At 38.6% G+C, this 19,987-nt stretch overlaps 1 protein-coding gene across 5 annotated transcripts in view; it reads left to right on the top strand.

The window, feature by feature from the left end:
- PATJ (PATJ crumbs cell polarity complex component) overlaps positions 1-19,987 on the top strand; it is a 373,314-nt gene that overhangs the window by 203,402 nt on the left and 149,925 nt on the right. For all 5 annotated transcript variants that reach the window (XM_047724601.1, XM_047724598.1, XM_047724600.1 and 2 more), the window contains one exon: positions 9,015-9,211. In XM_047724601.1, the coding sequence (XP_047580557.1) occupies positions 9,015-9,211 (197 nt within the window). The remainder of the gene's footprint in view (positions 1-9,014; positions 9,212-19,987) is intronic.

Raw genomic sequence — 19,987 nt, 5'->3', positions numbered from 1 at the left:
CTGCCACTCTCCTAGATGTGAACACAGAAAACATCTTTATCTTCCTTGTGCGGTGGGTAAGCACATGGGATCTGGAGTGAGACAGACCCGAATTGAACCCCAGGTCCATCAATTACTAAATGCAAATTTGGGCAAGTTCCATAACTTTAGTTAGCTTCAGTTTCATCATCTGTACAATAGGATAATTATACCTTATAGGACTGTTAGGAAGGTTTGTTTTCTCTTTCCTTTCCTTTCCTTTTCTTTTCAAAGATTTTATTTATTTATTTGACAGAGAGAGAGAAGACACACAAGCAGGGGAAACAGCAGGCAGAGGCAGAGGGAGAACAGGTTCACTGCTGAGCAGGGAGCCAGATGTAGGACTCGATCCCAGGACCCTGAGATCATGACCTGAGCCAAAGGCAGATACTTAAAGGCACCCCTGTTTTCCTTTTAGTTGTGAAAATTTCTGACTGTTTGTAAACCTGAAGAGAACAGTACATGAATTATCATATATTATTCTTCAGATTTAATAATTAGCAAGGTTTTGCTGTATCCACTTCACCTCTCCCTTATTTTTCCTTATGAAAATAGTTTCAAGCCATTCCCAGATACCATGTAATTTCATCCATATGTAGGCATCTCTAGAAATGCAACCATAATATCATTAATGTATCTATACAACCCACAGTCGAGTTTTTTTTAATTGTCTCAAAATGGATTCTTACAGTTTGTTCAAATCAGAATTCAGACAGTGTCCTCACATTATTTTGTTAAGTCTCTTAACAAATAATAAATTTGTTAAAAAATAAATTTATTGAAATTAATTTATTAAATAAATTAAATTTAAAAATAAATTATTGGAATTTATTGAAACATACACAAATAAAACTGTAGCAGAGTTTGAATTTTCACCCACCATGCAGGCCACAAAACAGAAATCACTACCACCGACAAGTTATTTTGTGCCCCTCTGATTCACTACTTCTTCCCTCCCCACCAAATGTCAACAGTGTCTTGACTTCTAAAACCGTAGATTAGCTTTGTATGTTTTTGAACTCAATAAAAATGGAAGTGGGGTTTATACATTTTGCTGTATTGGTTTCTTTCACCTAACAGTAGGCTTCTAATATCCAGACATGTTGCTGGTAGTAGTAGTTACTTGTTTTAATTGCTGAATAAAGTTCCATTGTTTGAATATGCTACAATTTGTTTATCCTTTCTACTGCAATGGATATATTGACGATTATATTTCACAATACCATACCCAATATTATAAAGGCATCAGCGTAGTTTCTAGCAGTGAAAGTTCAGTTAATACAGTGTCTTATGTTTAAAATTTGCTCATTGCATATGGATTTAATTGGATTTTTGATTCATCTAATCGGAAGATTTTAGATTTTCACTATTAGTTGAAGCTTTTTTGTTTTCTTACTATATGGTGTTTTTAGGAAGTAGTCTTAATGATTCTTGTTTTAATTTATTTTTCAAGATTTTATTGGTTTATTTGAGAGAGAGGGAGTCAGAGTGGGGAAGGGCAGAAGGGGAGTGAGAAGCAGATTTCCCTCTGAGCAGGGAGCCTGACACGGGGCTTGATCCCAGGACCCTGAGATCATGACCTGAGCCCAAGACAGACACTTAACTGACTGAGCCACCCAGGAGCCCCTGATTCTTGTTCTAACTTACTGCCTGAATTTCTTCACTGTAGATATATGGCTCATTTTTCTTTCTATTCTTCTATTTAATGTGGATTGAATTTTTGTGAACTAAAGGAATGAAAGGATTTGACTTCTCTGTTTTTATTCTGAATTCTGTAATACTTTTGTTTAATTCTGGCCTGGCATTCACCTAAGATCATGGACTCCAGAGCTGGACTCCCTGGTTTCAAATCCTGGCTTTACCATTCACTAGTTGTATACTTGTGTGTTACCTATCCGATCTGTGCCCTAGTTTCCTCATCTGTAAAGATGGAAATAATACCCATCTCATGGAGTTTTCATAAAGATTAAGTGAGTTAATAATGAAGTCCTTAGAATATCTATTATTATTATACTTAAGTATAGCTCTCTTGTTTGAGTGTTTCAATTGTTTATTTCTATTTATAGATTCATATAATATGATCATATTTACCTACTAACAAAAGCACCTACATACAGCATGTTAGAGGGTAGTGTGTTTATTTGTTGTTATGTAAGATATAGTTTCTTTACACTGACTTATTTTCATTATTTGCTCTATTTGGTCTGGACTTTCACTTGAGATTTGCTCCTTACTACTAAAGTTCATATGCTGTTTTTTATGATTAGTTACAATTTTTTTTTTTTAAGATTTTATTTATTTATTTGACAGACCGATCACAAGTAGGCAGAGAGGCAGGCGGGGAGAGAGAGAGAGAGAGGGGAGGAAGCAGGCTCCCTGCTGAGCAGAGAGCCGGATGCGGGGCTCGATCCCAGGACCCGGAGATCATGACCTGAGCCGAAGGCAGAGGTTTTAACCCACTGAGCCACCCAGGCGCCCCTGATTAGTTACAATTTTTTTCATGTGTTTTTACTTCTCAAATCCACATGTGCTTGCCAACTCATAGAGAATTAAAAATTGGTAACTGCATAAAATTAGATTGAGATGTTTATTATAACCTGATTATTTAAAACTGGGATCCTTCTACTTATTGTAAAGGAAATGTATTTATATATTTTCTCTATATTATCCTTTGTTATTTAAAAACAGACCAGATAACTAAATGCTTCTGAAACTGTATCAGATCATTATTCCAGTGTGTTGAACATTTTCTATTAAAATACTGGGCAATGACTTGAATTAAGTTTCTTTCTTGGGAGAAAGGCTCTGTTACTTAGCAACACCTGCTATCCTGTGATGATAGGAAAACACCCTGAGATCACAGGAGAGAAATCTTACTGGCTTTTTTCGACGAGGAAAAGACATTGTTGCTTTGATACAGAATTACGAGCAACTTGACATTCCTTTCTTCAGCAAGCACTGTCATGAGGCTAGAAAATCCATGTTTAAAACAAGCATGACTGTTCAACTGAGAGAAAAGACTCTTCTCTCTCTCTAGTTATTCTAGGCTGATGTTCATTCAGGGGAACTTAAATAAAGCCTGGTCCCAAAAAAGTAGGTTCCTTATATCCTAATCTGATTTGTATTTAGAAATGGAAGGGCGTCTACATTATTTGGGATAGGAACGACTGCCACTTGACTCATACATCGTGAAAGTCATTGAAAATCAGCATAAGGTTCGCTATTTATCACAGGCATTTCCAGAAAATGCTAGGGATGGGGATAGTAAGATCCTAGATCATTGTAAACACGCGTACTATTTTGTTGCTGAAAGCTGATACTTAACATAATTCCTGCAGATATGTACGTGTACTTGTGTACAGGAAGCAAAGTATGGGTTCTACCCTCTTAATTTCAGGGGAGAATGTCAATGGCCCCACCTCTTTAACTGTATTGTTTGTGAAACTGAAAAAAAGATTGAAGAAAACCACTCCCTTCGTACATTTTCTTCCCACTTACTGCCTTCCTCAGCTGAGGAAGTACCCCTTGCTCAGCTACTGGTTATCCTGGAAACCCCTCCCAGTTGCCCCCAAAGCAAATACCAGGCTGTATAGGGTTCCCCTGCAGCAGAGCCTCCCCCTACCCACCACCCCTCACTGACACTGCAGAACAGTTGGTGCTGACTCAGCTTGAGGAGCCCGAATACAGTTGCTCAGATTCTGAATTAACAAGCTGGCATGCAGTGTCTTGATTTTTCAAAGATGAGTGTTCAGCTCTGCTTTCCCCCTGCAAAGACGAACTTTGTTTTCCTCCTCCCGTTTTGAAAATCTCACTCACCTTTTATTGCAGCTGCAGAGTAGAAACAAGTAGTCATGGAAATGGCAGGAAATATCTGAGATAGGAGAGGGAGGGAGGCAACCCGAGTGGGTGGGAGCTAGAAGCAGAAAGGCGGAGACTGAGATCCTAAAGTCACCTATTATATAGTGGAAACGTTTCTTATTGTAATCCTGAGACGTGATCATGGAAGTAGAGATACTCTCAATATTCGATTAGTCTTATGAAGGATGTATTTAAAGACTGCCTTATGGGGTATCTGGGTGGCTCAGTCAGTTAAGCATCTGCCTTCGCTCAGGTTATGATCCTGGGGTCCTGGGATTGAATTCTGCATGGGGCGCCTTCCTCAGCAGGGAGCCTATTTCTTGCTCTGCCTGCCATTCACCCAGCATGTGCTTTCTCCCTGACAACTAAATAAAATCTTTAAAAATAAAATCTGCTTTAAATGTTGGCATCTGTGAACTTTATGGTCAACTGTCATCACTATAGAAACAATTTTTGTATTGCATGGGAGATTCATCTAATATTTACAGATTTAAGTGCCCATGAGAATCATCTCAGGACCTTGTTACAACGAGAACTTTACGCGATTACTAAACTTCACTCCGTGTCATTGGTTCCGGATCTCAGAGGGCAGAGCCCAGTCATGATTCTGTTTTATAGGCTCTAAGGATGTTACTACCTTGCAGTTCTAAGGAGACTAGGCCTGGGAACCATTGTCTGAGCTCTTTTAGGGGGATCCTCTTCTTATTTAAAATTCTCCTGGTCTAAGAGATAGTTGTGGTGTGATGAAGAAAGCACAGCACTTGGACTCAGCAGACGTGGCCCAAACACTCACCAAAGTCTTTTTTTTTTAATTTTATTTTTTATAAACATATAATATATTTTTATCCCCAGGGGTACAGGTCTGTGAATCGCCAGGTTTACACACTTCACAGCACTCACCATAGCACATACCCTCCCCAATGTCCATAATCCCACCCCCCCCAACCCCCCTCCCCCCATCAACCCTCAGTTTGGTTTGTGAGATTAAGAGTCACTTATGGTTTAAGACAGACAAATTTAAAGAAGAAATAGCTTTGGCACCAACTGAGGCTAACTTTAAAAAACTGCAACAAAATTAAATCATGGAAACAAAGTCGTGGCTGTATTTTTCACTTCACATTCTTGGGACCCTGTATCCTTAGGCATTTTTAGCTAACATCCACTTTCAGGGTAAGAACCCCATTTTACGAACAAACTGCTGTTCATGGAGGTTCCATAGTTGGTCCAAGGAACCAGGGATGTTACGGGCGTCCTCTAGGGTTGACTGAATTCTGGCTCTTCAGCCTCTGCTCTTCCTGTTCTGCCACAAGAACATGTTGATTCACCATTTGTAGCAGTTAATTTGAGTTGTTCATAACTCAAACATGGAGCCATATTTTACCAACGGAGGGTCCCTCTTGCCATTAATCATCAAGACGTCTAAACATTTGCATATATGGTTCGTGGCCATGAAGGTTAATTTTTTTCTCTGAAAGTTGAACAAGTCAGACAAGTTTTTAACCTGGAAGCCTTTTTATATTAATACTACACTGAAGCTTTTCTCAGCATCTTTCTTCTTTTAGGCTCCAGGGGCAGGGAATCGTACTAAGTATAATCCTTCATATCATGTTATCATTGTTAGTCTACTGGAATAAATGAGTTTGGAAGTTTCCCTTCCATTTCTATTTTTGGAACAGTTTCAGAAGAATAGGTATTGATTCTCCTTTAAATGTTTGGTAAAATTCCCCCTGGGAAGACGTCTGGCCCTGGGCTCTTGTTTGTTGGGAGATTTCTGATTATTGGTTCAATTTCCTTTCTGGTTCTGGGTCTGTTCAGGTTTTCTCTTTCTTCCTGGTTCACTTTTGGTAGTTCATACATCTTTAAGAATGCATCCATTTCTTTGAGATTATCTAATTTATTGGCATACATTTGCTCAGAATATGTTCTTATAATTGTCTGTCTTTCGTATTGGTAGTGATCTCTCCTCTTTCATTCATGATTTTATTTTTGGGGGTCCTTTCTCTTTTCTTTTTGATAAGTCTGGCCAGGGTTTTATCAATCTTATTAATTCTTTCAAAGAATCCGCACCTAGTTTCATATGATCTCTTCTAAGTTTCATTGATCAGTTCTACTGTCCTTTTGGTTTCTGTTTCATTGATTTCTCTCTGATCATTATTATTTCTCTTCTCCTGTTGGGCTTAGGCTTTCATTGCTATTCTTTCTCCAGCTCCTTTAAGTACAGGGTTAGGTTGTGTATTTGAGACCTTTCTTGTTTCTTGAGAAAGGTTTGTATTGCTATATACTTTCCTCTTAGGAGTGCCTTTGCTGGATCCTAAGGTTTTGAACAGTTGTGTTTTCATTTTCATTTGTTTCTATTATTTTTTTAAATTCTTCTTTAATTTCCTGGTTGACCCATTCATTCTTCAGTAGGATGCTCTTTAGCCTCCATGTATCTGAGTTCTTTTCAACTTTCCTCTTGTGATTGAGTTCGAGTTTCAAAGCATTATGGTCTAATATTATGCAGGGAATGATCTCAGTCTTTTGGTACTGGTTGAAATCTGATTTGTGACCCAGGATGTGATCTGTTCGGGAGAATGTTTATGTGTATTCTGTTGCCTTGGGATGGAATATTCTGAATATATCTGTGAAGTCCATCTGGTCCAGTGTGTCATTTAAAACCCTGATTTCCTTGTTGATCTTTTGCTTAGATGATCTGTCCATTTCAATGAGGGGAGTGTTAAAATCCCCTGCTATTATTGTATTATGGTCCATGTGTTTCTTTGATTTTGTTATTAATTGGCTTATAAAATTGGCTGCTCCCACATTAGGTGCATAAATATTTACAATTCTTAGATCTTCTTGTTGGATAGACCCTTTAAGTAGATATAGTGTCCTTCCTCATCTCTTTATAGTCTTTGATTTAAAATCTAATTTGTCTGATATAAGGATTGCCACTGCAGATTTCTTTTGATGTCCATTAACACGGTAAATGGTTTTCCACCCCCTCACTTTAAATCTGGAGGTGTTTAAATCAAGTGGGTCTAAAATGTCTCTTGCAGACAGCATATCAATGGGTCTTGTTTTTTTATCCATTCTGATACCCTATGTCTTTGGATTGAGGCATTTAGCCCATTTACATTGAGGGTAACTATTGAATGATATAACTTTAGTGGCATTGTATTATCTGTAAGGTGACTATTAACTGTATACTGTCTCTTTTCCCTTCTAGCCTGTGTTACTTTTAGGCTCTCTCTCTGCATAGAGGACCCCTTTCCATATTTCTTGTAGGGCTGGTTTGGTGATCACAAATTCTTTTAGTTTAGTTTAGCTTTGTTTTGTCCTGGAAGCTTTTTTCTCTCTCCTCCTATTTTCGGTGACAGCCTGGCTGGTTATAGTGTTTTGGCTGCATATTTTTCTCATTTAGTGCCCTGAATATGTCATGCCAGTCCTTTTCTGGCTTGCCAGGTGTCTGTGGGTAGGTCTGCTGCCAGTCTAATGTTTCTGCTATTGTAGGTTACAGACCTATTTGTCCCTAGCTGCTTTCAGGACTTTCTCTTTGTCTCTGAGATTTTTAAGTTCATCACATTAGCTGTAGAGAAAGAAAGTTAAGACTCCTTTCAAAATCAGTATAAAGCAAACAAATTTATTCTGTTTCTAAAATAAGCAGCCATTTATATTTTATATTTTTTAAAAATATTTTTACGAGTTTAAATATATCTGTTCTCCTAAGGCAGTGTTTGTTAGGTCTGGAAAGTGATAACATAGCTAGGCTGTTTTCCTCCCCCCATTCCCCTTAACACTAATTACTTGAGTTCAGCTTTGAATTGCAAGGTTCCCTGTAAGGACAATAGACCTAAGTCAAACATTAGACTGACCATACAGTTCCGGGATAGTCTCAGTCTACCAGATGGTCATTCAACTGATAAAATGATTGCATCATACCATAGTAGAAGGTGTCAACCTTTGGCCCCAGAAACACACCTGGCCTCAGCCAGTGCTTTGTGGGGGACAAGCCATGTTCAAAGCAGTATCATTCCCCACACTGATCTGCCAGAGTGGTTTTGTTGCACCTAATCAACACAAGTGAGGCATAACCAGCCAAACCCTAAAGTAGGTAATTTAGACCAAAGAGAGTTCGTACTAAGGAAAGACAAAAGATTAAATAAAAGATTTATAGAATTCCTATAAAGCATGAGCTAGCTTTTAAGTTCTTTAATATGTATTTTATCTCATTTTCTCAACAACCATGAAGAGGGTATTGTCATGCCCATTTTACACATGAAGAAATGGAATTCCATAAAATAAAGTAATGTATTAATTATTGGACATTGAGTGAATGGTTGATTTGTGTATTGAATTCAGATCTGACAGCTAAACCAACATCCTTAATTCCCTTTATTTTACTCACGTATCATAAAATATTATTATACCATTTGTATAGTTTAAAGAAACATAATTATTTTGAATTAATTGTTGATTTCTTTTTTTCTTACTGGAATGCAAGTCCATGAGAATAGGAACCATGTCTGGTTTGTTCAGTATAATATCTCCAGGACCAAACACTTTCTTGGCACAGAGCTGATGCTCTGTATATATTCTTTGTTTCCCACTGACCCCCTCTCTTTTTGGAGGGAGGTAGGGAGGCTAGGGTTTCTACAACATTGTGTTGACTGTTTTGGGTAAGAAAGGAATGCACAGCAACTCTGGGCTCATGTGAACCTGAACAATTGGAGAACGTTTTATTGGTGAACTAAACTTTTAAAATGGAGATGGAGGGGCGCCTGGGTGGCTCAGTGGGTTAAGCCTCTGCCTTCAGCTCAGGCGTGGTCTTGGGATCCTGGGATCGAGCCCCACATCGGGCTCTCTGCTCAGCAGGGAGCCTGCTTCTCCCCCTCTCTCTGCCTGCCTCTCTGCCTACTTGTGATCTCTGTCAAATAAATAAATAAATTAATAAATAAATTAAAAATTAAAAAAAATAAAATGGAGATGGAACAATTAACTATAACCTATATGTAAGGTGATGAATGACTCCAACTACTTCATTCTCAAAAAAGGACCATCATGGGTCAGGATGGGGACATGCTGATGCTTTTGTAATGTAGATTTAAGTGCTCTATTTAATTTTTTTACCCCCCCCCACCCTTTTTTTTTAACAATAGAAAAAATCAGGCAAAGATATGCAGACCTGCCTGGAGAATTGCACATTATTGAGCTTGAAAAGGATAAGAATGGACTTGGACTCAGCCTTGCTGGTAATAAGGACCGGTCACGCATGAGCATATTCGTGGTGGGAATTAACCCCGAAGGGCCTGCTGCCCTGGACGGGCGAATGCGTATTGGAGATGAACTGTTGGAGGTAAGGGACACAGATTTGTAATTTCTCTTTTGGTAAGGTGCAAGGGTGAAGGGGACAGTCTGCAGGAAAATGAGGTGATGGTGAAGAATGTTACAAATTATGTTTTCTTTAATTATTCAAAATCACTTTCCAAAGGAAAAACAGAAATCATACTGTCACTTGGAAATGTTATTTGCTGTTTGAGTAAGACCTGATCTTGCAAAATTAATTTAGGGACCGTTAAGTCAAAATCTCATGAAAGCCTATTAAAAAGAATAGGATTTGTTTTTAACATAAATCCCAAAATGTTCAAAACTAAATTGTGTATTAATCTATTAGTATTTATCAAATTTCTCTTTAGCTTTAGAATAAACCGTAAGTATGGCATTTGTTTTTGTTGTTGTTTAGTTTTTTGGGAAGGTGTTAGAACCAGTAGAACTTTGTGAACTGGTTGTCAGGGCTTGGTTACTACCTGTGAAGTTGGTGATGTGGTTTAAGACCACATGGATTCCTTATTTAGGAACAGGATAGAGATAAGAGAGGCTAAGGAGATGCTGGTCCTTTGCGAATTACTCTCTAGATGATTTCATCAGTAATCTTATTTATTCTTACTTTCCTCAGCTTAAAGTCAGGGTTTCTGTTCCGAGTCAATCTCACTTTGATGTTCGTTTGCTGTTCCAGTCCATCATTCAGCCAACATCGTTAGAGTGTCTCTTGGGACTGTATATGGAAAGAAAGAAGAATACATCTAGTCCCTTCATTCAGGGAGCTCACAGTCTAGAGGAAGGAAACAGAAACAAAAAGATTATTGCACTGCAAAATGAAAAATATAATCAGAAGGATAGCAGCAGCAACTAATACATACTCAGTGTCTGATACGGCAACCTCTTTTACTGGTGGGGTCACAAAGGAAACAGTGGTGCTGGGACTCACTCTCAGGCAGTTCAGCTTCTTCGGTTTCGTTCACCAGTGCACTGTACTGCCTCTTGAATAAAATGCTCCAGCCCTTGGACATCTAAAGGTCTAGAAATCACAGAGGCACTGAGTGTCAGACTGCTGCCTTAAAACGAGGGTTTCTGATTTTGCATTTTATGATTTCCACGTCAGACTTTGACTCAGAATTCACAGTCACCCCAATCTGATTTGCTTATTAATAAATACAGCCCAAACTGGTCAGACACCACTGTGAGACCATTAGCATCACACCTCTCTCCCAAACCTCAGTAGTTTCTCCCCATCTTAAAGATCCACAAAGAAATCACTTCTGGAATCACCTTCCTTGTGCTTTTGTAATGCAGCTTGATGAAAGGGACCCACCTTGGGTAGTAGCAGTGACCAGCATAATCATTAAATACGTAAAAATCAAAGGCAGCCCAGTACGTATTAAGCAATACAATTCATCACTTGAAGTTTGTTTCCTTTGGTTGATGCTTGGAGACTCCTTCGGTGATGAAATTAAAGTGATGGTCATCGAGCTGAAAGTGAAAACTAATTTACTGAGTTATTACTGGTACTTCACCTAGGTGCTCCCACACTTGTATGTATACACACTGAAGGGTATCCCACACTTCAGTATTCTTAAGAGACCTGTCTGGTAAGTACTCGTCATGTCCCCATTTTATGGATTAGAAAACTACGTAAGTCACTTGTCTAATACAGAACTAAGTTACTAAGTTTGGTAAGAACCCAGGCTTGCCGGACTCTGAGATTCATGCTCCACTGAAGTGTACTATGTTCCCCATGGTATGTCCGCTGAACCCCATTCGTTTAGATCCATGAGAATCCTGATTTATGATGCTCTGGTCTTTAGGAAATCATGTATCTGAAGTTACTGTGTTGTGTCATATGGATCTAGGCATGGGTTTCCTGTCTTGCGTGGTATATGACAGTGTTCCAGAGGCTATAATTTAGAACATGAAGATTCTAGTTCTGTTTTCTCTATTTTACTAAGACTCAACATGGAATAATGGCCCATGGGATCTAGACCAACAGGAACACTGATATTTTATTTCTCTGCCTGACATTTGTGTTAGATATGGGTAACGAATGAGCAGAGGCTGCAGAGCAATGAGTGTGTTATAGTCCATACACAGAAGTCTGCCGTGGGTACAGGGCAGAGAGTGCTGAACTTGGAAGAGCTGCTTTAACTTATCCCAGTACTTTCAGTCATTAGCTGCATTTCAGAAGGGGCATAATGCACACAGTGCACTACACATAGTTGACTGTTGATTAGATCACATTTCCTCCCTTATAGACAGAAAATTCAGGTCTCTGTTTTCTAGGCCAGAGGCTGGAAGAGCTCATTGTCTGAAAGAGGATATTAATATCTTGCCATAGTGGACCCCACCTAGTCTTTTTTTTTTTTTTTTTTTTTTTTTGACTTTCCGAATTTGGCCCTTTTGTTGCTATTCAGCAACTTTATCTTCTTGTGGAAATGGAAAGGGCAAGAAGAGCAAACATGGCAATAAGTTGACCCTCGTCTACTCCCCATCGATTCTCTTATCTAAAAAAAAAAAAAAATGATTGATAGATACATGTTGTAACATACATCCTAGCCTCTCATATCTGTGGCTAGTTACTTATCTTCTCTAACCCTCAGTTGCCTCTTTTATCAAATGAAAATTACTTATTCAGCAAGTATCTTGCCATGCATCTGTCATGTAGGAAGCAGTGTAGGAACAAGGTGCTGATTTTACATTGGTGAACAAAATCCATAGTACCTGTTCTCATAGAGCTTACAGTCTAGTGACTGTATAGCATAAACTTCAGAGGGCATTGTGAGAACTACTGAGAGAAGACAGGTCAGATTTTGCCATAGTATTTGGCACAAAGTAATACATTTCATCTGATACTATTTGTAAAATAATATTTTCATATGGATTTATGTATTGGGAGTTTTTTTAGTTTGTATGAGTACATGTGTCTCTGGAAGTGTGTCCCAAAAGGAAGCAATTATCTTCCTCAATAGCTTCATGTAGCATCTTAAAAAACTGAAAGAACAGAAAAATGCACAGACGGGATTCTTAGGCAGTTGTAACCCATCCTCTCACGTGACTTTTGGCTCTCGGTCAGGGGTGACGGGAAAAAATTTGTGTGGGCAACATTTCCCTCATTTCTTTTTATAGCTGAGAAAAAATTTTAAATTTTAATCATTCCTCTATGATATGTGAGGCATTTGTATACCACATGATATCAAATCCAATGTCCGTTCAAACTGAGAACAGGAAACTGACTTAATGATGAGTACCGGGAAAGCTAGAAGCCCATGTTAAAATGGCCGTTCTTTGGATATTGCTGTGTGTTGGGTTGTGGAAGGACACTGCATTGTGTGGGAGGCTTTTATAGGGAGCTTTTAGATTATACTTAACTAGATTTCTGGGCTAGAGCAAATCTTGTATATTTGCTCACCTACCCACACTCCATTTATTTTTGCGGCTTCTCTAGGAGATCAAGGTAACTGTGTCTTGATTGTTTCTAAAGCTCCACCGTTTGTTCTTACCGTTTCTTAGGACTGCTTTGTTGCTGTTGTTGTGTTCTTGCTCAGCTGTGAGCCTCCTTTTGTTTCAGGTGGATCGGATTTGTTTTCGGGCCTAAAAATTTGGCTAATTTGTAGAACTTAGAAAAGAACTTGGTCGAACACGCATCATGGCTTCTTTGAAGTCAGAAGCTCTGCTTCTTCCCGAGAGCCTGGCCGTGACTGATTTTCCGCACGCCAGTGGCCAGCAGTTTTGTTGCTGTGGGACTGCATTGTTAACACAAAGGAGCAGCCAGCGAGTTCTGCCGATCGATGGCCCAGTTCATGTATAAAAGAAATCTCAAATTAAGCCCCCAGAAGACAATGTGATTAAATCTCAGCTTCTTTACCCTTTACTGCGATGCCAGTGTGGGGGGTTCTGAATTAATTTCAAAAGGCATTAGCATATAATTACCATGTAGACTGGAATGAGACTTGCACCAGTGTATTGGCTTTCCCTGAGCAATTAGTCCCAGAAAATACACAGGCCTGGGCATGGTGCTGTCCTATGAATATAGGATTTATTTATAATCTTCCCTATGGTGCAAGTGTGGGAAGAGAGAGTGGATAACATCGAGTGGGGGATTGGAGTGATCTGTCGGGTTGCAAAAGCAGCCAGAAGAAGCAGTGTGGGGGGCACAAGCCGGACCAGGGACAGGGCTAGCACAGAGAGCCAAGGCTCATCTGCTCCTACACCCTGTGAGACAGACATCTTGCGTTCCCTTTGAAACATTCACCTGCAGCAGAGCCAAAGCTAAATGTCGTTATTTTCCCCGTGTCTAATATGTTTACTTAAGACCCACTGCAAATAAAAAGCATGAAGTCTTCCAGTATCTGCCAGGGATGAAGACATAGAACCACAGGTAAACTCAGATCTTATTGTCTCATTATACTTATTTTTTAAGAGGATAAAACCCTGACATAAAATGTCAGTGATTGGCCCTGATCCATGAAGCTGCGTCAGGAGAAATCTTCTATCTCAGGGCTCTGCACACCGCCCTGGTCTCAGCACCCACTCCTCACTCTCTTCTTGCCAGGGCATTATTCTTGAAATCTTTCAGAAGAAGTTCAATGTGATTTAGAAACGCAGGAGAATAGTAAACAAATCACTAGCTTTTGTGCATCCACAGATAAGGTTCTAATTCTCAGTCAAAAGCATCTGTCCTCTTAGATTAGCTCTTTTACATTATTACCATCCATGGATGTAATTTTATAAAGTGTGCTTCTTAATGCAATAATTATGCCCTAAAAGACCTCATTTAATAAAACATCCCATTATAGAAACACTAGTTTGAGGAGAAGAAAGAAGACTAAAGGATGGGCAAAATTGCAATAAAATGATTTTCCCTAGTTTTATTAAGAGGTGGGTATTTTGTAATAGCTAAAAGTGCAAAAATAAATTGATTGACCTGTGGCAATGGTTTTATAAGTGTTAAAACATACTTGACATTTTAAATAAGTAACGTATTACATGTCTGTTATGGCTCAAGGCACTTGTTAAAAAATGGTTGATTAAGCCTGACAAAAATAAATACTGTTAGCAGATCCTGAATATGACCTTCCCATATGCAAAGCTAAAGTGACCCCATTTGGGGACTCTAAAAATAGTCTACAGCCTAATTCACAACTCTGGAAGTCAACAGAAGAATGTGGTGCTGCCTGATGGGACGGCCTCACACATACAACAGTAGTGGGGTCTCTGCTGTGTGTGTGACATTTTCCTTCCTTCAAAGTACAGCCCTGGTTATTCCGGATATAATCAGTAGCTATCTCTGTCTTGTTAAGTCATTTCTTGTCCATTGTGTGATATCCAATATGAGTGACAAAAAGATGTCCTCATTAAGAGAACTTTGGGGGGCTAGAGAAGCCATACGAGGAATTGAGCTCACGCTGAATACATAGTGTTTTCAAATCAGTGCTAAGTTCTTCCCGTGCATTCTCCTGACTTTTACAACAAACCTATGAAAGTGGTGCTATTTTAATCCCCATTTTACAGATAAGGAAACTGAGGTGGGAAGGGGTAGAATCAGCCTGCAAACACTACCTTTTCTGACTCTAAGGTCTTAAGTTATTTCGTTCTGGATTAATAATGATTCTAAAAAGTAGTAGGTGGGGCTCCTGGCTGGCTCAGTCGGTAAAGCGTGCCCCTCTTGATCTCAGGGTCATGAGCTCAAGCCCCACATTGGGCATAGAACTTACTTAAAAAGTACTAGGTAAATCTCTCATCATTTCATAGTTTCAGTAGATCTTGATTCATGGAGTTGGTCTGGTACTAGTTCAAACTAGCTGAGATAGTTTCTGATAATACAATACCTTGTTACTCTTACTGTCGTTTTAAAATTGAATGCCGCTCTGAATTCAATTAGGGAAGAATGCAGTTGGTGAAATTAGAGCCATCCCTCAAGAATCAAAGAAGAAAAATAATCCTTTTTTGAGGTTTTTCTTGCCCAATTTGAGAACTTCTCTGAACTTCGAATCTTAGGAGCTTTCCTCCTCAATACCGTTGTAAAGTTAAGGTTTTGTTTTCAAGCTGCAGGAAATAACGGAGAACGTAGCGCGTGTTGGTGGCCTCATTCCTGTCTGTGTCCTGCTGTGTAGTCCTGGAGCTCAATTGCTGCTATGTTGGGTTTCCGTCCCTGGCATGTCGGGGGAAGAGTTCTGAATTATTTCGTCACACTTCATTGTCTTTATACTGCTGAAATATTCAGACTGAAAGTCAGTATTCTTACTGATCTTACGGAGAAATGACAATCATTTAATTTTTATTACTGCAGTGCTCATCACTCTACGAAAGCTTCATGTGGGATTGCTACAGTGAGCCACATTGTCGTAACATCAGAGATAAAGTTCATGAGAGAAAGTGCGGGAGAAGACCGTGGAAAGAATATAAAAAGTAGGGATAGGAACCTATGCTGGGGAAGAAAGTTGCCACTCGGAAAGAATAATTGGTTTTTAGCAAGACTCTCCTTCCTGCAGTTTTCCGTCAGCTCATATGCGACATATTGGGGTAGTTCTTCAGGCCTCCTTCCTGCTTTTTCCAGTTTCTTCTCTACTTCCTTCGAGTCCTACTCATTGCCATCATAATGACTGTACTGAAATGCAGTCAAGAAAGATGTGCTTTCTTTTTTTTTTTATGATTGTATTTACTTATTTGAGAGAGAGAGCAAGAGGAGATTGGGGGGCAGAGGGAGAAGCAGGCTCCCTGCTGAGCAGGGAGTCCCATATGGGGCTTGATCCCAGGACCCTGGAATCATGACCTGAGCTGCAGGCAGAGGCTTAACCAACTGAGCCACCCAGGTGCCCAAGATATGCTCTTAGATTATCGAGGTTTTCCTTGTATCAATTCAACATATAACTTATATCTGTATTTGACCCATTGGCACAGTAGAAATCTCTTACAGACACTATGCAATCTTAAGGCACAAAACCTGAAAGAAAAGTGTTAATGAAATTCTTATTCCAGTTTTGACTCACTAACAATGTCAGACCGCTGCTTAAACTCATAAAAAATGTGGTTGTATCTATGTGTTTTAATTATAGTTTTTAAGAGGTAGGCCTAAAATCAGTAACCCAAAGTGAAAAATCAGATGTTCCACCCCAGAGAGCAGCCATGAGCCTATTTCTCATTATTTTAAGTCCGGGGAATTTATAGATTACACATCAACCCCCATCCTCCCTCCTACTGATTTTCTATAATACTAGTGAAATGAATAAAAATAATTGCTTATAAGTAACACATAAACCTGTTAGGATGTGACATGTCTACTGTCGTTTCAGAATCACCAAATAGTATGATTGCTAACACGGTTTCATTTGTGTGCGGTGAAACGGTCTCTCTTTGCTCCGCCAACATCCAGCCTGCACACCCTCTGAGTCTCTGGTTCAGAACGTCAGTCACCTTGCAATTCTGTACCTTGAAGATGCTTGGGACTTTTCCTCACACATTCTGTTTATTTTTCTTTCTATTGGGGATAAACATTACTGAAAAATACTTGATTGAGAGTATATGTAGATCCTTATAAAGTTTGAGGGTTAAAAATCAAAAGGTATTCTATCAGGAAAAGCTTAGGTAGGAAGTTATACCCATATGTGGTTTTCCTTCTTAACAAACAAACAAACAAACAAACAAAACCCAGCTCTTATTAAGGATATTTTTGGGCATCTGTATGTACAGTAAGTAGAATGATGTAATGAAATCCTGTGTAGCCCTCACATGGTTCAGCAGTGGTCAACACTCGGTCACTTCTGTGTCACCTACCCCTCCAGATGTCCATCCCTCCGCGATTGTTACATCTGTATTCCGGGGGGGGGGGGGGGCAAAATGTACAAAAAATGAAATGCACAGATCTTCTCTGTACAATTTTGACAGCTGTATACACCTGAATAATCCAAACATTGATCATTTCTCTCTCCCTAGAAACTTTTCTCTCATGTACTCTCCCATTGGAACTTCTCCCATCCTGGGAGGCAAATACTATATTGATGTATTTTTTATTTTTTCCTTTCGTTAGTTTTTCCCGTTGTAGAAGTTCATGTATATGGGATGGTGTAGTAGTACTCTTCGGTGTCCAGCTTCTTTCATTTTGCATGTTGGTGATTTATCTATGCTATTGCCAGTATTAGTAGTTCGTCCCACTTTGTTTCTGAATAATAGTACATTGAATAACTACCACAATCTGCTTATCAGTTTACCTGTGGACGGGCTTTTGGATTGTTTGCAGAGTTTTGAATAAAGTTGCTAGGAACATTTGTGTGACAGGTCTTTTTGAGGACAAATATTTTCCTTTTTCTTGGATGAATATTAATAGTAAATTAGTGGGTCGCAAGGTAGTTGTGTGTTTAGCTTAAAAAGAATGCGCCAGCCCTTTTCCCCAAAGAGTTGTGGACTATTAAACATTCCCACCAGCAGCGTATGGGCATTCTGGTTGTTCATAACCTTAGCTCCTCTGGTGGCTTTGTAATGGTTCCTCATTGTGACTTTAATTTACATTTTTTTCCCTTTCTTTGAAGATTTTATTTATTTATTTGACAGAGAGATAGAGACCACAAGTAGGCAGAGCAACAGGCAGAGGGAGAGGGAGAAGCAGGCTCTCTGCTGAGCTGGGAGCCCGATGCGGGGTTCCATCCCAGGACCCTGGGACCATGATCTGAGCCCAAGGCAGACACTTAACCTTACCGACTGAGCCACCCAGGCGCCCCTTTAGTTTACATTTTCTTGATGACTGATGAAATTAAGCATTTTTCTTTTTCAACAGCCTTTCAGATTATTTTATAAAGTGTCTAAGTCTTTTTTCCATTTTTAATTAGGTTGTCTTTTATAACTGAACTGAATGTAAAAGTTCGTTATAGATACACTAATTCTTTGTCAGATACATGATTTATGGATCTTTCAATCTGTGGCTTGTCTATTTTTTTAATGTATCTTTTTATGTATAGAACTTCTTAGTTTTGATGAAATCATTATTTATTTATGTTTTCTTTTATAGTTACTGTCCTACCCAAGAATCTTTGCTCCCCTCCAATAATTACAATAATATTATCCTATATTTTCTTTTAAAAACTTTATAGTTTTAGCTTTTGTGTTTAGTTCTGTGATCCATCTTGAATTAATTTTTGTGTGTGCTATGAGATAAGAGTTGATGGGTTTTTTTCCATGTGAGTTCCTAGTTGATCAGCACCATTTGTTGAAAAGACTTTTTTCCCCTCATTGATTTCCTTTGCACCTTTGTCAAAAATGAAATTACCATATAGCTGTACGTCTACTTTTGGACTCTCAGTCCTCTTCTGTTAATCTCCCTATCTTTGATGCTGTTTCCACACTATCCTGATTACTGTGTCTTTATAGCAAGTCTCGAATTCAGGTAGCGCTATGTCCTTGTTTTGTTCTTACTTTGAAAACTATCTTGGCTATTCTAGGTCCTTTGAGTTTCTGTATGAATTTTTGAACCAACTTGTACATTTCTTTTTTTTTTTTTAAGTCCCCTTGGATTTTGATAGGTAATTGTATTGAATCTATAGTTTAATTTAGGGAGGCTAGGCATCTTGACAATACTGAATCTTCCAAATTATGAATGCAATATCTCTCCATTTAATTATTTTCCTGAAATGTTTCATAATTTTCAGTACAGAACTTTTCCATTTTCAGTTAAATGTATTCTTATCTATTTCATATTCAGTGCTTTTATAAGTGGATTTTTTTATTGTTTCATTTTTATATGTTGCTAGTATATAGAAATACTATTGATTTTCATGTATTTGCATATTGACCTTGTATCCTATAATCATGCTAAAGTAACCTACTAGTTCTAGTAAGTTTTTTTTTGTTGATTCCTTAGCATTTTCTAGAGATAATTGATCATTTCATCTGTGTAAGGGAGTTTTATTTCTTCCTCCTCAATCTTTATGACCTTTATCGTCCTTCCTTCCTTCATTTTTCTCTTTCTCCCTCTCTCTCTCTCTCTCTTTTTTTTTTTTTTTTTTGTTTTTTGGTCGCCAATCTCAGAAGCCATTTGGTGTTGGATGATTAAAGAAGACCTTACCTATATGTAGGTTTTTGATACGTGCCCTTTATCAAGCCTAGGAGATTCCTTTCCATTTCTAATTTGGTACAAGGATTTTCCTTTTAAATCACAATTTGACATTGTATTTTGTCAAATGCTCTTCCAGCACCTATTCAGGTTATCTATATGTTTTGTTTTGTTTTTTAAGATTTTATTCATTTAGAGAGAGCATGGCGGGGCTGGGGGCTACAGAGAGAGAGTCTCATGATCCTGAGATCATGACCCGAGCCAAAATCAAAAGTCAGACTTTTAACTGACTGAGCCACCCAGACACCCCGCCCCCCACTTTTTAAAAAGATTTTATTTATTTTGTTTTAAAATGAAATTTAAGTATAACACAGAAGAATACTCACTAATGGGATAATCGAAACTCCTTATCATAATATCCAAAGCCCTTCAGAAGATATCTTTGACCTGCCTTTGCAGCTTCTGCAACTGCTTCACTATTAGAAGATCCAGCTACATTGAACTGCTTAACTAAGTCCTTGATGCCGATGTGCATTTCCCTCCTTTCATTCTTTTGCCCTTGTATTTTATTCAGGGTACTTCCACAGACATTTAAAAAACCTAGCCCAACTGTTTTTGGCATAAGTTCATGGCACTATTTGTGTTATTATCCTAAATAAAAATCCTTCTTTAGATCAGATGTCTCTTCTTTGTATAGATTTTTTTAAATGCTTCGTAACTTTAGGTAATTGACTTGAAATTCAAAGGTAAAGATGA

Source organism: Lutra lutra, chromosome 4, assembly GCF_902655055.1.
Source record: "Lutra lutra chromosome 4, mLutLut1.2, whole genome shotgun sequence".
Taxonomy (NCBI): Eukaryota; Metazoa; Chordata; class Mammalia; order Carnivora; family Mustelidae; genus Lutra; species Lutra lutra.
This window is presented reverse-complemented; position numbering and strand designations above follow the sequence as displayed.